The sequence below is a fragment of the Cyrtonyx montezumae genome, unplaced genomic scaffold (assembly GCF_038088225.1).
Source record: "Cyrtonyx montezumae isolate F1298 unplaced genomic scaffold, pur_monq_1.0 scaffold_3, whole genome shotgun sequence".
NCBI lineage: Eukaryota > Metazoa > Chordata > Aves > Galliformes > Odontophoridae > Cyrtonyx > Cyrtonyx montezumae.
Window position 1 is genome coordinate 75,687,726 of NW_027072034.1, and position 22,877 is coordinate 75,710,602.

The 22,877-nt window shown below is 43.9% G+C and overlaps 1 protein-coding gene across 1 annotated transcript; it reads right to left on the bottom strand.

The window, feature by feature from the left end:
- Positions 1-450: 450 nt before the first annotated feature.
- On the bottom strand, positions 451-21,552 carry TAGLN3 (transgelin 3). The gene is made up of 6 exons (XM_065741949.1): positions 21,090-21,552; positions 10,810-10,901; positions 10,181-10,383; positions 9,154-9,328; positions 4,379-4,481; positions 451-1,013 (listed from the first exon to the last, which is right to left on the bottom strand). Exons 3-6 carry the CDS (start codon positions 10,358-10,360, stop codon positions 872-874), a joined length of 600 nt encoding a protein of 199 aa, XP_065598021.1. The 5' UTR covers positions 10,361-10,383; positions 10,810-10,901; positions 21,090-21,552; the 3' UTR covers positions 451-871.
- Positions 21,553-22,877: the final 1,325 nt, after the last annotated feature.

Sequence of the window (22,877 nt, forward strand, 5' to 3'; positions counted from 1 at the left end):
TAGCCAAGTGACTGAAACAGCAAGCAGTGCTTCTATGGGCTCTCCAACAAACTGTCCCAAAGCCAACTACTACTCCAATTTCCATCCCATCACAGGTGAGAATAACAAAATCGTTGAATTCAAACAAGTGATGTTAATGTCCGGAGCCTTCTGGCACATCTGTTTCTTCTACATGCTTAAAACACATTTTAGCTTGCAGTGTTTTGTTTGACGTAACATCAATTATCTCAAAGTAAAAGCTGTTCTCACCTCTTCTTGGCAGATTTCAAAGTGAAGAACACCTTTCAAAGTGAAGAACTCTCTGAGGATTGCATTGCTCTTGTGAAGACTCACTGCTGGCTCTACCAGCTCTGGCTGGGATGGAGTTAGAGGCAAGAAAGACTGAGCCATCAAAACATGTCACTCCTCAGCATTGTACTATGCTGTAATAGGTTCACACTACTTTTATTTCCTTCAAAAAAATGAGGCTAAGATGTGTTTTAATGTCTTTATTCTCAGATCAAACAATGTCATCACTGAATCAAAGAACGAGGTTACTGGTTGAGATACAAGAGAAGTGTGAGACAAATATGGAAGATAACACTGCAAATAAATTAATACAGAATAATTGTCTTTGCATAGTTCAGAAGTGAAAAGTAGGAGGCAGCAGTGCGCACGTGCTGTGAACTGACACACAACACCACAAAAACCCAAGTTCCTAGATGAACTCTTGTAGCTGCAAATGAAACAAACCAAACCAAAAATACCCCACACTTCAGAGCACTATCTATTAAAACCAGGCAGCAAGAGAACTAATTAGCTTTTTTTTTTTCTTTTTTTCCTGTTGTTGAACAGACCATGCTGCAGGAGTGTTTTCTCTACAGAGGTGCTTTTAGATAATCTGCCTTGGCATCCCATAGCCTGTCATACCCGACTGTGAGGCTCCTTTGTTGCTGCCCATCTGAAGGCCTATTACGTTCTGTCCCTGGCGAAGCTGCTCTTCTGAAAATCCTCGTCGATTCTGCTGTGCTTTCCTGTACAGGCATAGACAAAAAACAACACACACACACACACACACAGTCACTCTGCATATGTTAAGGTGATCATGAAAAGCAATCTGAAATTGACTCCAGGTGTTCCCCTTGTATTGAAGTATTTCATTTGCCACTGGGTGGACAATATTGGCTTGGGTTAATTGCTTTCTAGCTGTTAGAACAAATGCTCTCTTCAAACCCACACCACTTCAGTCCCTCGCTGCACCACCTACTCAAGACCTTCAGGATCATAGCTTCCCCAGCAGCTATGACAGGTAAAATATTTATGTACTGCTGTGTATACCACTTGTGATAGAGTTAGTATTTTGTCCTTCAGCTCTTAGAAGCTGTAGTCTATGGGATCGGATCACTAAGATACTTATCTGTATTGTAGTATACTTAGATATCTACCTAGAGCAATGGTATACATTGGTATAATTCGACTCAGTGGAATAAATGTGAGCATGATGTACCCAGAGAAACAAAGGGACAGCAAAGTGGCTTGCTCATTTTCACAAGTGTGGATGACAGTTGCCTGCAGACAGAACAATCACCCTGTTGCCATTTCCAGATCTCTCTCCTCTAGAGCAACAGACTTTGGCCTTTGCACTTGTGTCCTAACTGTACAACAGTCCTTTATTTTCAGAACATGCTGACCACTTTTGGTGTTAGCAATCTCAAAAGCCATCTAGATCAGTGAACCTTTGTTGGACCTTAAAAAGAGCATCTTTTCCCTGAAAATAGCACTGGGGACAAAACCATCTGTTAAGAAGAAGCACAAAAGTTTTTACTCGATTAATCTTTCATTTTAATCCCCATTTCAAGGTGGGGAAAACAAGTCACTTAGAAGGCAGAAGGATCAGTATGTTGCTGCCAAATAAATGGCAAGAACCTGCAGTTTCAAAGGGAGGGAGGCTTTAATCTAGCTCTCATCCAGGTACAGACTCTCTGCCATCTGTGTCTGTTTGCCCTGGGACCAGGTTATCTAGCAATATGGCATCACATTGCAATTCCCTTTTCTCCTCAACCCATCACAAGATGGGAATGCTAGACTGGGTGCCTGCTGTGATTGAAAGCCATCAACATATTCTCTGAGAGGTTCTGATCATGTGCTGTGGCTGAACACTGTGGCTCAAGTCCAGAAGAGCACTTCAGGTCTCTCAAGAATGGATCTCAATGCCAATGTATAGATGAGTATGAGGATTTATAGCAGCTCACCACAGGCTCTTCCCAGAAAGCATGCCGTTTTGGAAGCAGGCACACAGAATTGTGTGTGCCTCAGAGAGCAGCTCCACCTCCCTGCTGCTAAATTTCTTTTCTACAATCCTTACTTGGGCAGCAAGCCACTTCCAGGATCTCTGAGAGAGGATGTTTTCAGAACTACTTCTATTATGTAACTGAATCTCAGGTTCACCGTGTCTGTCTCTATTCTAATTAAAATCCCAGGAACGTAATCTATGTTTTTTTTCCTCCTGGACTTTTCAGTTGTGCTGTGGAGTAAATCCAGAGAAAGTTGATACGTAACCATGGTTGGAAAAAAAAATGAGAACTGCAAAGAGAAAAAATTTAAAAAGAGTCCAAGTCTGGATATGCTAATAAGAGTTGTAATCATTACTTGTATTGTTTGGACCACATGGTGTTATTTTTATAATCAAAAATGCTGCCCTTAGTATATGATAGTCATAGATAACAGCAGGTACTCATGATTTGCTTGTAGGCTGGTGGAAATGGGTTTAACCAAGGCTGTAGGAGAGGAGGGGAAGGCATCTCACACTGCTGCAAGTTGTGTTTGGCCTGTTTGCCATCACCCAGGAGCACTCTCTCCACCACCTGAGCAGACAAAGTCACCATGCAGACTTGTTAACTTTTCATGCCAGTTTTGCACTGGAGCCAGAGGCTGCCGACTCACAGACAGCAGTGGATCCATGAGCCTAACCATGACACACAAGGAAGGAGCAGCCAGGCCTGATGGAAGTGGGCATGCAAGACACTGGCAATGGAAAGTTAAACAGCTTTGCCCAAATGTGGGGTTGTATTGATCACTGCTGATCCCTGCATAGATACTCATGTTCCATTTAATCTTGACATCTTTCAGTTTAACTTAAGGCGATTAAGAATCGGCATGAATGCCCTGACTCATGACTAATGCTGGGTGAAGGGGAGGGGGCTTGATCTGCCTGAAGGGGTGCTTAACTACTCAGAAAGCAGCTCCCAATCTGCCATATGTTATCTCCTTATAGAAATAACAACAGTTTTCCTGCAGGCAGCAGCTATAAAACAGTCTTTCAGGGTCTGCAGTAGACGCAGGTTGGCTGTCCATGCAGCCCAGGCAGTCAGGGGAGGAGGGAGATGATCTTCAACTACGCCAATGAAAACTATTCCCCCCACAATTAAGAGCAGAAATGAAAATTAATGTTTCCATGTAGGACTTTGTTATAGTTACATAAAACAAATAAGCCTGTCTGGGTCATGGTGAATTCACATCTGGTTTAAATTAAAGCATGTAACTGGATTTGAATTTTAAAACCTATTATATTCAGTAAGTAAAAATCTCTTTGTGGGCTGTATGAAGTAAATTTAAATGAATGTCACATGAAAAATGTATAGGAGTTGACACTTGCTCACCTAAACTTCAAGTCTCCTTTAGCCTTTGTTAAACCAGCTCAAGCTTTAAGACAAACAAAGTTTGCTTTGTTTTTGCTGATCCTCAACTAATCATCAGAAAATTCAGGGAAACCAGTGACCAGCAGGCAGCACTCTTTTTGCTAACATGCCTCAGCTACTTCAGCATAAGAAATACTCTTGGACTGAAGAACCTCATTTCAATGTCTGTGGGGCAAGAGGGGTAACTGTGGGAGGATTTCCTTTTCTTATCATTTTTCTCCATATAGGGTTATGCTGACATGTAAGACGGCCTTTTCTTCATGAGTCTTCCTGTTATCTGATGTGGACAAAACATCACCTTTCCTGCCTGCAATCAAAAGACACATCTTCAGCTCCAGGGCAGGAGAGACATGTGAAGTGGGTTGAAGAGGATTACCTGAGAAAAGGGAGCAGCATGGAAGCATCCCTCTGACAGGGCTCTTCCTCAGCAGCCCTGGTGTAACTTCAGGCTGACAAGATGTAGCTAGGCAGGGGCCAAACAATGTTGATAAGCTGGGAACCAGCGAAGGGCAGAAAATGCTACTGCCTGGTTGGATATCTGACCCCCTTGCGTAGACTCCAGAGAGGAAATCTCTCCACTACAAGGAAATTTTGTAAAGATTCTTCCTTTCTTTCCCCAGTAAATTTCTCCAAAGGCCAAGAACAGACAATAATACCTTCCCATGAAAGACAGCATTGGGAAATCGTGCTTTGGATGTTACCTATGAAACCAGGATGGATCTCCTTTGTAGCATCCATCATCCTTGGTGACTGCCAAACTGCCTAGAGCCATTAAGGTTCTCTGCACTGCTGCCATGTCCTTCCCTGGAAAGGCAAACAGCAAAACCAATGTAAGATATCCTTGCATAACAAATAGCTTGGCACACTGATCAACACTTTAATCCAATTCATTAACTGCTTCCCTTGGCTCCCCTGAAGAAGTACATTGGAAGCACTGTAAATGCTATTTTAGAGTTGCTAAATTGAAGTGCTGACATGCAAGAGATTATTAAAAGTCAAAGGAATGGTGTTAAAGCAAAATTTAACTATTTGGGAGTTTTCAGGTCTCAAAACTATTTTGATGCCTTCCCCCATGCTATTTTAAGCCCTTCTAGATAATCCATCCTACTTTGTGCTGAGAAGAGAACACTTTGGCATAAAAAGAATGGTAATATGCTCAGTAGAATGTGGTTGAAGCAGAACAAAGTGACAAATAACTGTGCCAGGTCTCTGCTCCTTCACCTGTAAACTGATGCCATCATGTAACCACTGGCAGTTGCAGACAGAATCACAGAATTGAAGAGGTTGGAAGGGACCTCTAGAGATCATTTACTCCAATCCCCACACTCACAGAGTTCTTGGCAGTCCTGGAATGGACCTTTGCAGATAACTTGCACCAGCCTTTCCCACATTACCCATCAAATCACTTCCCAGACCCATCCTACTGGTTTCCCTTCACAGGTTGTCAAAAGTCGATGAGCTTCAGTTGCTGTCATCTAGTCTCACCTTACATTATTCTTCCCAGTTTCCCTCCTCACCTTATCTCACTTGATTCTTCATTTCAGAATGGCAGTCCTCATCTTCCCTTTAGCAAAGTAAAAATTCCAGACCTGGTCTTCTCTGGTTATTTACATTCTCTCATAAAGAACAGAGAGAAAAAGAGCTTCCTGGGGGGTAATTTCCCATCTACATTGCGAGGTGGTGGGCTTGTCTATTTATTCACGTAGATGCATGTTTTCCACCTGCTTGAGAATTTACCAAGTTTCCAAGATGGCACCTTGAAATATAAGGCTCATTTCCAAAAGATGTTGCTAATTCTGCTGTCAGTATTTGTTTTTATTTAAAAAACTGTACCTACTCATCCAGTCTCTCCTTCCAAAATGATGGTAACAAATTAAGTTCTCCTTTTGCATCAACACCTTTTATTTCTCCACTTAATTAAAAGAAAAAAACAAACAAAACCAAAAACAAGTGAGAGTTTTTCGTGTGCATTTTTGTTTTGTTTTTGGAAAAATGATTGTTGCTTCTATTTTTTATTTTTTTATTTTTTTGAGGGGGGGTGGTTCTTCCCCTGCACTTCACTACTTGGAGCAAAAAGTGGAGAAAACATTATGTAAGGAAATAGAAACATGCAGATTCTAACCGATTACCCAAATCAAACACAATGACATTTAGAAAACTTTCTAGCAGTAGTTCAACTTCACTAGGAGCGGCCGCATGTCGTTCAAAGGGTGTGAGGTAATTAATTTCTTGGAAATTTTGTTTCATCTACCTTTTTATTTTGAAATGAAAATGGAAATAGGTGCTCAAGGCCAGGTTGGACAGAGCCCTGGGCAATATGATCTAGCAGTTGGCAACTCTGCCTGCAGCAGGGCCTCAGAACTAGATGATCTTTGAGGTCCCCTCCAACCCAAGCCATCCTGTGATATAGAAACCTTCCACACACTTTCCTTCTGTTCCAGTTCTTCCTTTCTCCTGAAATCATGTTTCTAGTTAAAGGGCCTAATTTTGAGTGCAAGTTCTTCAACTGGGGAAATAAGTAACTCACAGAATCACATGATGCTCAAGACATGACTATGATAGCAGACTCCAGAAATGCCTCCAGTGGAATAATGTTAATGAAAAGCACTGTAGACCAGCAGGAGTGCACAAGAAAGGAGCTTAGTGAACAACGTATAAGCATCACTCCACTTATAGGTAGATGAAGCTCAGGGCTCTGGCTCACACAGACCTCGCAGTGTAAAGCACTGGCTGAGGTGGAGGAGACACCCTAAAGCCGAAAATGACTAGTGGCTTCCAGCTGTGACAGTCACATTGCCCATTAAAGTTTACAGGAATCTTCTCTGCAGGGGACCGTTTGTACGGAAAACAAATAGTCAGCCACCCAGGATCCTCCTGTGCCTGTGTTTGTTAACCAGACTGTGTCAGATGGTCCCTGCTTGAGGGAGGGCAGCTGAGGGTCGGCCTCCTGCACAGGCACCTACACAGGGAGCAGTGTGGGGCGGGATGCTCAGAGCTCCTCACAGCAGCAGATGTGCCATATACCTTAACAGATGGCATAAATAACATCCTTGGGATGCCCACCACATGATGGGGAGTGTGGTAACGGACAGGGATGAGGAGGGACGTGGAAGAAGGATTTAAAAGCGAATAAGCTGAGTAATGACAGCAAGCACACAAACACAAATACAAAAAGAAAAAAAGAAACAAAAGACGGGTAGCAGAATATCCCGCTGGGCCTGGAGGAGCCATCTGGCAGCCTCCCACACGCACTGCACTCAGCTCTACTTCCCTTCTCAGTGGCAAGGGAAAGGGCTGCAGGGGAACTGGGAGCGGGGCCCAGCACTCCTGCACACACACACTGCCCACTGCAGGACAGGACAGAAGACCCCACATCTGCCTCATCTCATGGCACCTACCCTATTATGCTTTTGTAGAGCGTTTTGGGCATGGCCCAGTACATTTAAGAAGGAACAAAAGAGAGGTGATACTGTTGAGAAAGGCAGCAGACGGACCAAGTGAGTTTGAATCAGCCGACAGCAGACTGAGTACTAAAACATTTTCATTAATCGTTACTAAGAATCCCAAAGCAAAAAAAAGCTCTTGGAAAATAATCAGTGACAAACTGTTTTATCAACTGCATGTAATTTCCTTTCCATGTAAACATACACTGATGCTCGCTGTCCTTCCAAGCATGCTGTGGCCTGAAAGTATTTTCTGAAGTGTAGGAGTTATGTAATTATGAAACAGTGGGAAAGACTCTGTCCTTTCTGTCTAGCCAATGCAGCAAAGTTCAGATGATTTGGACTCAAAACATTACAGATGCTGGATGTCAGAGCTATGGTTAGGCACAAGAACCTTTCACATGATCACTTCTGCACTTCACCTCAGCATTCTAATGAGCAGCATGAGGGATGGAAAGAGAATGGGGAAGTGAAGAGACAAATATCTGTTTTGTGAAGTCCTAAAATAACAGTAAAGTCCTGTGCATCTCTCCCCTGGGCAGCAAGTTGTGTTTTGAATTTCTGTCATCTGGAAGTTACCAGCTTTTCCCCTCGCAGCTGCTGAAGAATAGAGATGAATGAAAGAAAGAAAACAAAGAGACTGTCACCACCATTTAGGAGCTTTGCTGCTTAAAAATAAGACCTTTTCATCATAAGGACTGACATACTGTTCTTTCATTTGCATTGTGCAGAACTATTATGAAATGCAGAAGCCTGCATAGAAAAGCACCTGAAATGAGCTAATATCATCCCTCCTAGTGTAGATGGAGCTTCAGGTTCAACAGTCTGCTAGGCTGGGAAGGAGGGAATTACTCCAGGGAAGTAAAAAGCCCTTCATTTAAAGTATTTAAAGGTAGACTGGAAACATCACAAAAAATTGACCTGTAAGAAACAACCCAGCTCTTGTGTCCAAAAGTGGGATCTGTCCTGTAAACCCAGTATTCTGAGAGCCTAGTAATGCAGTCTGTCAGAATGCCCTCCCATTCTAATCTATCTGCAAAGAGCTTCCTTGTCTTTCACGCCTCAAGCTGTCCTTGAAAGAAGTGATCTCTTCCACATATATCCCAACAGGCTGTGAAAACAGACCCCATTTGTTTCACTTCACCTGTGTTCCTACACCAACAGTACTGACTAGCTTTCTCAATAGACTGCTCTCCTTCCACCATTTCATTCTCACAGCACATTTTTGACCCTTCCACTTCTCTGCACACCTGCCTTTTGCTGCCCTGGCACTGTCTTTGCTTTGAGCCCCTAGATTTTGCATCACCTGGTACTGAGAGATGCAGCACACACAGTGCATTTCACAAGAGCACCAGGAAGGGCGTGTCACCACAAGAGTGGCAAAAGCAGCCATGCAACCACTGAAATGACTCAGCTCTTTGGCAGCTAGAACACGCAGTGTCCACTTCATGCCTGGTATGGAGAGTATTCACCTGCAATACAGGGCACTGTATGGCGTTGCCATAGAGACTTTTCTGGCAAGACTATTGTTGCAGAGAGATGCTCAGCTAATACATTAGCAGTGAGCTCTGCTCTCTCTAGTCACAAAGGAGCCCTCATCTGCTCTACAGAAGCATGTATGCTCCTGGGAATGCGTTTTATGGCTCTAATTTAAGCTTTGCTTATAATTTGAAGACTGCGATAAAAGCTCATCAACAAAAAATAAGGGTTTCCCCTATTTGCTCTTAGAAGCTATTTACTTGGAAATAATAAGCACAGAGAGTAGTTGTTTTATTAGGTCTGTGGATTTCTGTCAAAATGATGGGCTTTTGGATAACACATGAGCTTGGAAAAGCTCCATTATGCCCTCAGGGTAATATAAAACCCTCAGAGGAGATAATGCACCACCAGAAGAACATGGTAATGAGATAAGGCAAACAGAAACAAAAGATAATTACATTAGAGAATATGCCGTAGACAAAATGCACTATTACAACACATCAAAGCAGAGTAAAATGAAGACTGCAAGCTGACTTCCAGTTTATTATTTTTACCTTCCCATAAATCCACTGTCTGGAAAATATCTGTTGTTCTTACTCCGTAGATTTCAGCAGCTTTTAAGAACTGAGAAATTTGTTCCATCTGCTTGAAAGCCATTTTTGATTCAGAGATCTTTGCGATGGGTTCATTTCCCTTTGGATGTAAACTGTTTATTAACTTGCATAACAGCTGAGAGAGAAACACAGAAACAAAATGAGAAAGCAGTCACCAAGCTAAAAGGCAATTTCTGCACATAAAATAGCTCTGAAATTCTTTCGATCTGGACAGTTTCTGTCAGGGATGTAATTACTTCTGTTAAGGACGAGTAAGAGATTGACAATAGTCAAAGTATATTAGAAAAGTATTAGAGCTTTCATTAACCGGAGGCAATAGCCTGACTGACTAAATCCTCATCTGCTAGAAGCAACAAAACAATCACTGGTAAAGGTTATGTAACAACCGACAGAGAAGAAACCACATGCTCGAGCCAAAAAAATAAGCAACGTCAATTGAAATACTGTTGAAGTCACTTTGGCAGTGATTCAATGATTAGCGTATTCCTACAGCCCTCTGCAAAAAGCAGCATCTGCCTGTTGTTCAATAAACCGAAAGGATACAACATTACAGCTACAGAACAATTCACAGGAAGAAAACAGTTTGTCAACACCTATTCACCTTTTATTTATTTATTTTCTGTAAGCACTGATCATTTCTTAAAGATAAAATTATGCATCTAATTTTAAAAGCAGATCTCATTTAAATGCATGAGGAAAGGCACTGAAGGAATGAGTCATTCCCATATATAACGTGCATGACTCATAAGAATCGTAAGGACTGTACTAATCCCAGTGCTCCAGCAGAATAATTATTTTCTGAGATTAGGATTCACAGTCAAAAGGGAATACATCAGATGCCAGGACACCTCTTTCTGCACTGACCAGTTTCGCTGGATGGAGACAGAAAACAAGGATGTGTAGTAATATATACTAATTCCCTGCACACATATAGACACTCGAGTACAGAGTTAGACAGATTGCTCACCGTTCCATCCATCAGCCACGTCTGGAAATGCTGCCTTCCAGGAGGAGGGGGTTCGATCTGTTCCTCACACTGCACAATAATCCAGTTTGCCAGCCTAGACTCTAATTCCGGGTCATATTTCTGTTCAATCTTTTCCTGAACTTCTCGGCTTAAGCCATAGCTTGGTCCTCTGTTAGCCATCTCTGGAACCAAAGCACAACTTGGTTAGTGCAGAAGGTCTTGGTGTGCAGCTGTCAGGTAGACACCGGAAAATCAGAGAATAAAAGAGAGAGCAGCCTGCCCTATACATTAGGCAGTTGAGCAGATGTTCATCAGCACTGAAAGTCACTGTATGGCACTGCTTATAGCTGTTCTGCAGAGCAGGGGAGGGCTCAACGGGGGGAATATCATTTTCCAAAAGCGTGCATCAGCCACAGCATTTCTCGCTTCTAAAAAAGAAGGAAAAAACAGAAATACCCTCCCCTAGCCCAACGACAAAAACAGAAGGTGAAAAGGAAGATTTAAAGCAGAGTGGGTTTCGGCTTCTGCTGTGATTACAGAGAATGCAATAGAGTTCTCAGGTCGATGTTAAAAGCTGCCTGCAAATCCAAAAGGGCTTTAAAATTGCCTACCTAATGTTTGCCAATAAGAAGGTTACACATGGGAGCTCCGGGAATCCCTTTGAGATGCAGTCGGGTTCTTCTTCAGCAGAGATGCAGGGATGGATATCCAGATCAGCAACCTGAAAAGCGTCAATGGATTGAAGAGACAGAGGCTGCCACAATGCCCTGCTGCTGCTGCAGCATCGTGGTTTGAAGAACTGTGTATTGATTTGATTTTCCTCACATATGAGGAGGGTCAGAGCAGGGGCGTTGCTAAGAGCCATTAAAGAGGCCTGCCTCCTCTGTTGCAGCAGGGGGATCTGTTTATCTTGCCCATCTGCAGGCTGTTCTCAGGCGTGTTTTCTCAGTCCTGTGCTGTTCACCCCACACACTCAGCTTTACTACACCTAGTCTGCATCACCCCAAGCTACAGCAAGCATCCCAACACTCGATAGTTAGCAATGCATACAGAGGGGCTTCATCACATGCCCCGTTACACAAAGTTAACGCAAATTACTACAAATCTCATTTACTTTTAATCGCAAAGCAGAAGCAAACCCTTTTTCCTCAAGCAAACACTTTTTTCTCCTTGTTCTGCAGCATGATGCTAACAAGCTTACAGCACGAAAAATAATTTCTCCTCCAGCCTGCCCAAGCGCTCAAAAAAGTTTTGCTACAGGGAAAATAAGATGGAAAGCCAAGAAAGAGAAAGCTGGAAGCATCACTGTATCAGTGCTATACATTAGGCTACCAAATATCATCCCAAGAAACAACTTGAGCTGCTGAAAACAAGGGGGAATCACTGAAAATTAGTAACTATACTGCAAAGCACAGAGAACGTGTTTTAAGTGGGTGTGAGTCAGCATACCTCCAGCAATAGCAAGGGAGCTACTCCCATGTATGGAGCTTTAAATTTTGATCGTACCACTGCAGTGGTGGGAGGAAACGGGAAGAGAGGTGAGAGAAGAGACTCTCTTCTTCACGTGTTATTTGTACAGGTTTTTTCTTTTTTAAACAGAATCATTTCACTCCAGTCTGAGTTGCATCAGCCCTGCCATGAAACAGCTCCCACTTGGCAAATGAATGGTGATCAGCTGGATATGAAAGGAGGCTGATAAACTCACGATGGATTCACAGTCAGCATTACCAGCAGAAGTCCTTCTTCAACTGCCTTGAAAATGAAATAAAATCAAACAGGTACAGCTTCCTGTATATCTGTCTCATAATGATCTCCTCCTCCATTATTCCCTCATTTTAAGACCACAAATTCTCACATTTATACTGTTCAGGGTGCTCATGGGCTTGAAAAAACTCAAGCAATGAAAAATTTAATAGATGACCTGATTTACTGTTGTCTTCCACAGGCATTTCATTTAGTGCTTTCTCTTCTGTGCACTGGTAGTTTTAAAACCCCATGAAATATTGGATTATATAACTCAGAGCCTGTTACGTGACAAGGCCATTACTTGAACACTTTCCATTCCAGAGAATACGCTGTTGGATGCAAAGCAAATGTGCAGGACCAAGAGTGTAAACCATGCCTGAAGATTGAAGTAGGAACAAAATGCAGCTGCAACAGTAAAATACAGCACAAGATGGTTAAGGAACTTATACTCTCTGTCCAGTCCCACAAAAAAAAAAAACATAAGCTGCATTTTGCATTCTGCTGCCTAAAACAGAGCTCCCAAGACTGCTTCTGACTGTTTCTGGTCACATCAGGGTGCTCTGTGCTTATTAGCAATGGGATTTCATGAAAGCCATGCTTCCTTGCACAAGCCACTGACTTTCTTTCTTACTTGGGGGCAGGAGTGGGTAATTTAACCCTCCCAAGCTGCAGAGCAGAGGTCTCCCCCTTCACAGATGTTGGCTCTGCAACGTGTTCTCGAGGGATCATTCAATGCCATGAAAGCTGAAAAGCTATCTTGTCCATCAATATCAATTTTTAATAAGGCTCTGAAACCCAGGAAAGCTGCAGAAGATTGGAAAAACACCAGACTCCTACCAATATTTTCAAAGTACAAGTAATCAAATCATAAGCCTGCTATTGTGCCATTGAGCTGCAGAAAAACAATGGAAGGAGTTTGGCTTGAAAAGGGATGGTGCTGATAAATTGACTAAGAGCTCCGCAATACAGTGTGCTTGGTGACTGCACATCATGTTGATTAGAGAGCTAAACTGATTCTGAAGCAACATGACACAGTCGAGAAATTAAAGCTAATTGTAATGACTGTAATTCAGAAATTAATTATCAGGTGTATTTTCATCCAGTTTGTACACGAACTTGTTCCCAGGCCTGAGGTATCTAACGTGCTATCAGCAGACATTAAAGAAGCCCAAACTCTAAGCAACGTCCCAGTTCACTCAAGTGTCAATGAGCAAACAAAAATAATGAAAGCTCCTTGAAAACAGTCTACCTGGAAGCGGGTAAAATGGTGTCTCAACACAGCCATGGTCAGAGCTAGGATAGTGTTTTACAGATGTAGCACTGTTGCGTGGAGCAGCAGATGCTGATGAAGTGCAGTAGGTGGGCACAAGCTCTGGGTAAGACATAGCAACAAAAGGACTCCAGTGAGCTAAATGAGGAAGGTACAGCAGCAGTGAGAACACCACAGCCAGTTCTGGTGACCATTCTCCACAAAAAGTGCTAAAAGAATACAGGAAATTCAGTCACACCAGTGACCAGAGGACTGAAAATTAGACTCATGCCAGTGATGAGGAAGTAAGAAGGATTGCCTGTTCAGCTCACCAAAACTGCAAGTTAAGAAACAGCAAGCACATGTGGTTTCAAAGCAAAGGAAAACTCAAGTATCTTCTGTTGGACGAACGGATACAACGGACTGATGGTCAGAATCGTGACATGGAGGAAAGGAACTGACATCCAGCAGCAAAGGTATTTCCATTAGAATATTCCACTTACAGTTTCCAGTAAATTTTGTCTCACTTATTTTTCCTTGGTCCACCTGAGTTTGGAACTTACAACTAAAATAGAATTCTATTTAATGAGCAGAGATGGAGCTTGAAGACTTGAAGTTAAGTTTTAATGACTGTAAACCCCGTGGCTCATCTTACACTTCAAATAATATAGATAAAATAAAGCCAATGCTAATTTCCTCGCTACCCATGTTTAGACCCATTGTTTTCAATGCCTTCTGATGGGAACACAAAGAGAAAAGCACAACTTGCTCTCCTCCCAAAGCGACCCTTGACCTTTGCTACATTTGCTGTTTGTCAGTTCATTGTGTAGAAAGAGTTTGGTAATTTCAGCCATCCCCAGATGCTGTCTGTCAAAGCATGCTGAATCAAATCCCATCGGATAAAGCAGTCCAGTGATTAGAATAACTGGCAAGTCCAGGCTCCATTCCCCCAGCCACCAATAAGCGACAGCAAATGTTTTACGACTAGGTTACAAAATAAATATAAAATAAAACAATAATAATAAAAAACGAAGCCAGGAAAGCTTCCAAAGCTGTAGAATAACTATGAGCACAGCCTTTCACAAAGGAACTCTTCTGGAGGGCAACTGAAAGATGCTCTCTAAGTATACACCCATGTGCTGAGGTTGCAGTTTCTAGAGTCGCACAGATGATGTTAAGGATCAAAATGGACTCAGAGCAAGCACAGGGCCTTTGAAGAGAAATGCAAGGACAGAGAAGTACTCTGCAGACCTGGTCTATTTGTGGCCTTGCTTTGTCTTAAGATACTTATACACATGAAAACAAAACAGCTAATAGAGTATTGCCATCTTTTAACTGCACAAACCAGGTGGCAGAGGTATCAGAATTAGGAGACCACATGCCATTCACCACCTTCCAGGCTGCTTGACAGCAGAAGCAATGTTAATTCTCAGGATCTTCTAAATCTCATAGTAGATTTGCAGATTCCATGGAAGAATCAGCAGGTACATTTCATCAGGTCAAACCATACATACTCTATTCTTATTATTATAAGTTCATAAGTTCATAAGGTTGGAAAGGACCTATAAGATCATCTAGTCCAACCATCCTCCTATCACTATCTCTACCCAACTACTAAATTAAATCCTTTAGCACCTCATCTAAACGCTTCTTGAACAGCGCTAGGGATGGTGCCTCAACCACCTCCCTAGGCAGGCCATTCCAGTGCCTGACCACTCTTTCAGAAAAGAAATGCTTCCTCAGGTCTAATCTAAATCTTCCCCGGTGCAACTTGTGGCCATTCCCTCTCGTCCTGTCGTTATTTATCAGGGAGAAGAGGCCCACCCCCTCCTCACCACAACCCCCCTTCAGGAAGTGGTAGAGTGCAATAAGGTCTCCTCTGAGCCTCCTCTTCTCCAGACTAAACAATCCCAGCTCCCTCAGCCGCTCCTCATAAGACTTGTGCTCCAGACCCCTCACCAGTTTTGTTGCCCTTCTCTGAACACGCTCCAGGGCCTCAATGTCCTTCTTGTAGTGAGGGGCCCAAAACTGAACACAGTACTCGAGGTGCGGCCGTACCAGAGCTGAGTACAGGGGGATGATCACCTCCCTGCTCCTGCTGGCTACACTACTTCTAATACAGGCCAGGATGCTGTTGGCCTTCTTGGCCACCTGGGCACACTGCTGGCTCATGTTGAGCCGAGCATCAACCAACACCCCCAGGTCCTTTTCCTCTCTACATTCTTCAAGCCATTCTGCCCCAAGCCTATAGCATTGCATGGGGTTATTGTGGCCAAAGTGCAGGACCCGGCACTTGGTCTTATTGAACCTCATCCCATTGAGCTCAGCCCAGCTGTTCAGCCTATCCAGATCCCTCTGAAGGGCCTCCCTACCCTCAGGCAGTTTGACACATCCTCCCAACTTGGTGTCATCTGCAAACTTACTGAGGGTACACTCAATTCCCTCGTCTAGGTCATCAATAAAGATATTAAACAAGATGGGCCCCAAAACTGACCCTTGGGGGACACCACTCATAACAGGACGCCAGCTGGACTTAACTCCATTAACCACTACCCTCTGGGCACGGCCCTCCAGCCAGTTCTCCACCCAGAGAAGAGTGAACCTGTCCACACCACGGGCTGCCAGTTTTCTTAGGAGAATACTGTGGGAGACCGTGTCAAAGGCCTTGCTGAAGTCCAGGTAGACTACATCAACAGCCTTTCCCTCATCTACCAGTCTGGTCACCCAGTCATAGAAGGAGATGAGGTTGGACAAGCACGACCTGCCCCTGGTGAACCCGTGCTGGCTGGGTCTGATCCCTTTATTGCCATGCACGTGTTGTGTGATTTCCCTCAAGATCATCTGTTCCATAACTTTCCCTGATACCGAGGTCAGGCTGACAGGCCTGTAGTTCCCCGGGTCTTCCTTACGGCCTTTCTTGAAGATGGGAGTCACATCGGCAAGCCTCCAATCTTGTGGGACCTCTCCAGATAACCAGGAATGCTGATAGATGGCAGAAAGTGGCTCGGCAATCACCTCTGCTAGCTCCCTCAGCACCCTTGGGTGGATCCCATCCGGCCCCATGGACTTGTGGCAGTTCAGATGGAGGAGTAGATCTCTGACCATCTCTGCTTGGATCACAGGGGGTGCATTATGCACCCCGTCCCGGACTTCCAGGTCAGGGCAAGTACCATGTGGACAACTGTCCTGTCTATTAAAGACAGATGTGAAGAAGGCATTGAGAACCTCAGCCTTTTCCTTATCATCTGTGGTTATATTGCCTGCCTTGTTGAGTAAAGGAGGGAAATTTTCCTTAGTTTTTCTCCTGCTGTTAATGTATTTGTAAAAGGGTTTCCTGTTCTCCTTTACAGCAGTAGCCAGCCTAATTTCAAGCTGGGCTTTAGCATTTCTAATTTTCTGCCTGCAGATCTTGGCCAGTTCTCTGTAGTCACCCCAAGTAGCCTGACCCATCTTCCAGAGGACATAGACTCTCTTTTTCTCTTGGAGTCTCAACAAAAGATCCCGGTTCATCCACACTGGTCTTTTTCTCCTCCGGCTTGACTTACGGGACTCCGGGACTGCCTGCTCCTGTGCCTTTAAGATTTCCATCTTGAGGAGCATCCAGGCTTCCTGGACCCCTCTACCCCTCAGGAGCAAGTCCCAAGGGACCCTTGCAACAAGCACCCTGAACAGGTCAAAGTCTGCCCTCCGGAAGTCCAAGGTAATAGTTTTGCTAGTCACCCTCTTGACATCACCCAGAATAGCAAACTCCACCATTTCATGGTCACTCTGGCCAAGACAATCTCCAACCTTCACATCCCCTACTAGTCCTTCCCTGTTAGTGAAAAGTAGGTCAAGCAAGGCATCTCCCCTGGTAGGCTCTTGCACCAGCTGTGTCAGGAAGCAATCATCCACACATTCTAGAAATCTCAAGGACTGCTTCCTCTGCGCAGTATTGTATTTCCAGCATATATCAGGGAAGTTGAAGTCCCCCATGAGAACGAGTGCTGGCCATCGTGCAACTTCTACGAGTCGTTTATAGAACATCTCGTCTATTTCTTCATCCTGACTAGGTGGTCTATAACAGACCCCCACCACGATGTCACTCCTAAAGACTATCCACCTGATCCTTATCCATAGACACTCTACTTTGTCATTTCCAACCACTAGCTCTTCATCATCAAAACACTCTCTGATATAGAGAGCTATGCCACCACCCTTTCTTCCCTGTCTATCCCTTCTGAAGAGCTTGTAGCCATCAATCCCAGTATTCCAGTCATGGGAGAGGTCCCACCATGTTTCTGTAATAGCCACAAGGTCATAGTTAGCCTGCCTCACAATGGCTTCAAGCTCTTCTTGTTTATTGCCCATGCTGCGTGCATTGGTATAGATGCACTTCAGCTGAGATATCTGCCTCGCCCCTTTTTCCAGCACAGCCTCCTTAGGCTCTTTACTGGTGAGCCCTGTTTTATCCCCTTCCCCCGTCACAGCTAGTTTAAAGCTCTCTCAATGAGTCCAGCTAGCTCCTGTGCTAGGATTCGTTTCCCCCTTTGGGATAGGTGCGTCCCATCAACAGATAACAGGCCAGGAGCCGAGTAAACTGCCCCATGGTCAAAAAACCCAAAGTGTCTATCTCTACACCAACCTCTCAGCCAGTTATTCATCACCTGTGTTTTCCTAGCCCATTCTGTGTCCTTCACCGCCCCAGAAGGTATGGAAGCAAACACCACTTGTGCTCCCACCCCTTGAACTAATCGCCCTAATCCCCTGAAATCTCTTTTCATAGTTCGCAGACTTCTCTGAGATATTTCATTGCAGTCTGCCTGAACTACGAGTAATGGGTAGTAGTCGGTGGGGCGTATCAAATCCAGGAGTCTTCTAGCAATGTCCCTGATCTGAGCCCCAGGGAGACAGCACACTTCCCTGCGGTTTGGGTCTGGTCTGCAAATGGGGCCCTCAGTTCCCTTTAGAAGGGAGCCACCCACTACAATCACCTTCCTTTCTTTCTTAGTAGCAGCAGTCTCAATGCACGGAGGTGACTGCCTTGCCATTGGTGACCTTCTGCGGGAATCTTCCTGCACTTCACCCCTTATCACCTCTTCAACTTCCAATGCTGCAAATCTATTGCTTAGGGGTATCTGGGGACACTGGGGAGGCAGAGGGGGAGATCGCCCACGGTACCGAGCAGGGACTCTCTGCCAGCCCTCCCTATCCCTCAGATATCCCCCTTCTGCCCTACGGGGACAGGTCAGGGAGTCCACCACCAACTGTGGGGGATCTCCCTGGTACCTTTCTCTCTGGCACTCTAGGGAGTTACTCCACCAGTCAATCTCCCGCTCACAGTCCCTGATGGCCCTCAGTCTCTCAACCTCCTCCTTCAATTCAACCACCATGTTAAGCAGATCTTCCACCTGCTCACACCTTGCACAGGAGAACTGCTTAGCACCCTCATCTAGTAGTAGCAGGCTCTGGCACTCCTTGCAACCAGAGATCTGCGTAGCCACACTTCTAGGCAGACCTTCTGTCTGGGTCGCCACAGCCTTCTTAAGGCAAGCCCTCTGTCTTGTAGAGACCATGGCACAAAAAAATAAAAACAAAGAAATGAAAAAAATTGAAAGTAAATAAATAAATAATAGTTTATAATAATATATATATATATATGAATTGTAATGTGATAATTCGCTGCCCTCCCTGAGCCCTTCAGGGATATACCCCTTCAGCCCTAATCAGCTGAGGGGTGTGGGCGAGGGCGCTGAAACCCTGGCAACGCCTATGCCTCGTTAACGCCTACCTCGTTAACACCTGTGCCTTGTTAACGCTTCGTTAACCTCTCGCGAGAACAGCCGTTGGGACTGCCTGCTCTCACTCGGTTCCCGAGAGACTGGAACCTCCCGAAAACCCGCCCTGTACCTCAATCAGCCACTGCAGCTCCGGCTGTGCCGACTTCAAAGCAGTTGATCACGAGGACTGGGCGGTACTTCCGGGTTCTGATCGTTTTAAATCCCCCGCCGTTTCCCTGGCAACGCCTATGCCACGTCAGCCTCTCGCGAGAGAGAGCTGCCGGGGTCTGCCGGGACTAGCTGCTCTCACTCGGTTCCCGAGAGACTGGAACCTCCCGAAAACCCGCCCTGTACCTCAATCAGCCACTGCAGCTCCGGCTGTGACGACTTCAAAGCAGTTGATCACGAGGACATTAGAGAGATCACTTTGCTGTTAGGGGCTTCAAGAATTAGCATCCGAGGATGAGCATGTATGTTCTGCCCTGCACGCTTTGCTCATTACGGAAGCAACACAAAGGATCCTCCTAAGGCCCAACCTGCCCCAAGACAGCCCATATACTCTGGGGACTGCTTGCCCAGGAAGAAGGCCTGGGCGGCCCACCCTCATCCCTTCATCCCTCAGGCATGAGCACTGACCTTCTCACATTGCCACGTGGGAGGCAAGTGGACTGCCTGGTGCAGGCCAGAAGATCAAGAATACAATCTCTGAAGTGTCACCAAAAACAGTTCAAATCTGTGTTTGTGTTTCAGAACCAAGTGACTGGAAGTTTTAGCAGCTGTCATTTGCTTTTTGTTTCAGATAGAAACGCAGAGCCAGGCAGAGCTTCCTGGCAAACAGAAAGCAAGGCACTGTGGCAGGCTGGGAGCGTGCCTGTTCCTTACCTCCTTGTGAGCACATCCCAAGCCACAGTTACAATCATACAGCAGATAACCACTTCTTTTTAATAAGGTAGAAGTGCTGGACTATGGAACACACGCATGCAAGACTTGAAAGAGAAATACAAGGGCAAGCATGCAGCAAGACTGCAATTAGGCCCTGTAAATTAGATTTATGCCTAACGTGTCCAAGGCTGTAACTAACATTACAAATACGTACTGATCAGAGGTCCTGAAGCACCAAAGTCAAGCTAAACTGGGTGAACTGACCTACGAGCTCTTAAAGCTTTAACATAATTGTATACTTCTTTTTTAAATAAAAAATTCTGAAGCAGAAGGCAGACCTCTTTCTAACAGCACAACTGTGTAACACTTAACAATCAAGTTCACATCTTAGTATTCCCCTGGGCACTTTTCCTTCTTCTCTTGCTCTCGTTCAGAAAATGTTTTAACTGTGCACTGCAGTATGACTAGAGCACTGAAAACGTGAGAGCAGCTGTCAGCATTGCTAGTTGAAAGTTCCTCTATAGCACATTTTTATTTGATATGAAAAGCAGCGTACCGTAAATCTCTTTGTTCCATTGAGTAAGCAAGTCCAAGGGAAAACATGCCATCAAAATTAACATAAGAATGAAGCAGCAGAAGGCAGTTCTTCTCAGTCCTGTCTAGCTAGGATGTTTTTGTGAGGTGGTACTCAGTGTTTGTGCAAGAGAAAATAAACTGCCTAAACTGAAGCTATATGGTACGCTTCACAGCATGGAACTCAACCAAAAGAGAAAAAAGGCTGCTGCATGTACTACAAAGCCAAACAACAAAAGATACAGAACAAGCGGAATAGAAGAAAAGATAAAAATTGATGCATAACAAGTTACATTAGCACAGGTCAGTATACACAGGCTAAGAGTGCTTGCTTGTTAGGAAATGAGTTTAATGTGCTTTATATACTTTTTAGTACATAAGTGTCTACTGCAGAGCTTCATTGGAAACACATGCAAAAGATTCCCTCACCCTTTTCCTCCCTTTAGAAAACAGTTATCTTGTGTTTCACAGGATTTGGGTACTTCCAGATTTCTGCAGCAAATCGGAAACAAAAAAGGACCAGGGACAGTTGAAGTAAGGTGGTTAATGCTTCTGCTTCTTTTGGTGACATTTATCACTTGTTTCTTTGGTACTATGTAGTAATCAAGCTTCTGTAACTTGCTATAAAGGTTTTTTGTTACTTGAACATGAAACCCGATTCCTTGGCAGCAGTTAACGATCTGTACGTTAAGCTTTACACAGAAGGAAAATACCCCAGGTGCTTATCCAATGAGTTTAGGTGTATCAAAATCAACAGAAGATGCTGAGTGGCTCTGTTTGTGTCCTGAGCTTCCATGTGTTGTGGCAGCAGCATCACTCCCAACATGCCTGTGCTGCACTCAATGAGACGTGAGTCCAGAAGTCATTTACAGACCTGCCAAAAGTGAAGGATAACGAAGATGCTAACAAGTTAAGCTACAAGTACTAGCAAAAAATAATTAAGGATAAATTAAGGGACGCAGAGAAAACCAATCCTCCAAGAGCCACGAGACAGAATTGGTTACACTGGTAAATCTGAAACCATAAAAGGCTCTGTTTAAATGTGTATGTTATATATTCACAAAATATACTTGGTACTTGGCAACAAATTACACGTACGTAAAAAACAAAGAGGCTAACAATTCATCACACAGGATTCTAATAATTTGCACCTCTTTTCAAACGTGTAAATGTGTAATCCCCTACTTTAATAGAGCATCTCCATGAAATATTTTTTATTTTTCATTTAGCATGCTCATTTTGAAACATGACTAACGTTGAAAACAATGTGCTATCCAGCCATCTACTGACAAAGATGAAGGAGATGACACATGTGGTACTCTGGGGACAAACATAATGTAGAAAATAAAATGACAACACTAACATATGAATATTGCATCACTTGAGATTGTCAAGACTTCCTGATGGTCAAGAGTTAGTCGTGAGTAGGATGTAAATCACTGGTTTCAGGAGCCCAACAGCATTTGAAAAGCTGTAGCATAATGTTGTTTTCCTTCAGACTTTCTGTTACTGAAATTAACAGCACAGCTTTGACAACATCAACATGGGCTCCAACACATTCTCTGTTCCCACTGGCTATCATCTATCCCTCCTTCCCAGTATTTGAACACAAGTTGGCAGCAATCAAAATACTGGCAGTTTCCAGCATGAACACAAGGAAAAATGCCATGCCTGCAATGAAAACAGAGCTACTGTGGTATATTCAGAGGGAAAAATGTTTGTCTACAAAGTCTGCCTCTTCACACTTGGAGTGAAGAGTTACTCACTGAATCTGGAACATTATCTCTAACAAGGAAGTATAACCCATCTTTGCACTTACGCCATACGTAACAAGTTTTGGCTGTAAGCGTAATGTAAATGCTATCACTGACCTCCATTTAGCAAGGAGAGCAGTAAGGAAAACATGCAGATCTACCGAACAACCAGCACAAAAACACCCCTCCATTAGCCTTTGGTAACGCTGACATTAAGGCAACCGATGCTGCAGTTCTGTATCCTCAACAATTGTGTTCATCTGCCTTCCCCCACCTAAACGCTGTTACAACAGAGTAACAGGGAGGGAAAAAACCACACCCTCCAAACCACTCACACAACTGCTCCCCTCGCATCTGTTCTCTGCTACCTTGCTCTAAGGCACTGCAACAAGACGACTTTACCTGTGAAATAGGAATAATTAAACAAACACTACGGTGAAGCTTTGAAAGAAAATGGTGCCATTCTTTCAAGAGAATTAAACAGCTCCAAAATACGCACACACAAAAATATTTTTCCCTGTCTGAACTACTATAGTTAAGCTAAATGTCTGTAGGCATAAGCCTCAATTCAAAACCAAACAAAAAAAACCTAGAAGTCATCTATCATAATTGCAAATTTTAGGCCTTAACTGACATTAACTATTCCTGAATTCCTGCACTGCACCTTTTTCAACTTTTCCATCTCTTAAGAGAGAAAGCAATCTTACAGATAGGACAGAAATACATTAAAAGAA

Coding starts and splice junctions, on each gene's coding strand:
- TAGLN3 (XM_065741949.1), bottom strand. CDS start 10,360: ATGGCTAACAGAGGACCAAGCTATGGCTTAAGCCGAGAAGTTCAGGAA. Junction 9,329..10,180: donor CGTGGCTGATGGATGGAACG/GTGAGCAATCTG, acceptor TTTCTCTCTCAG/CTGTTATGCAAGTTAATAAA. Junction 1,014..4,378: donor GATCCATCCTGGTTTCATAG/GTAACATCCAAA, acceptor ATGCCTGTACAG/GAAAGCACAGCAGAATCGAC.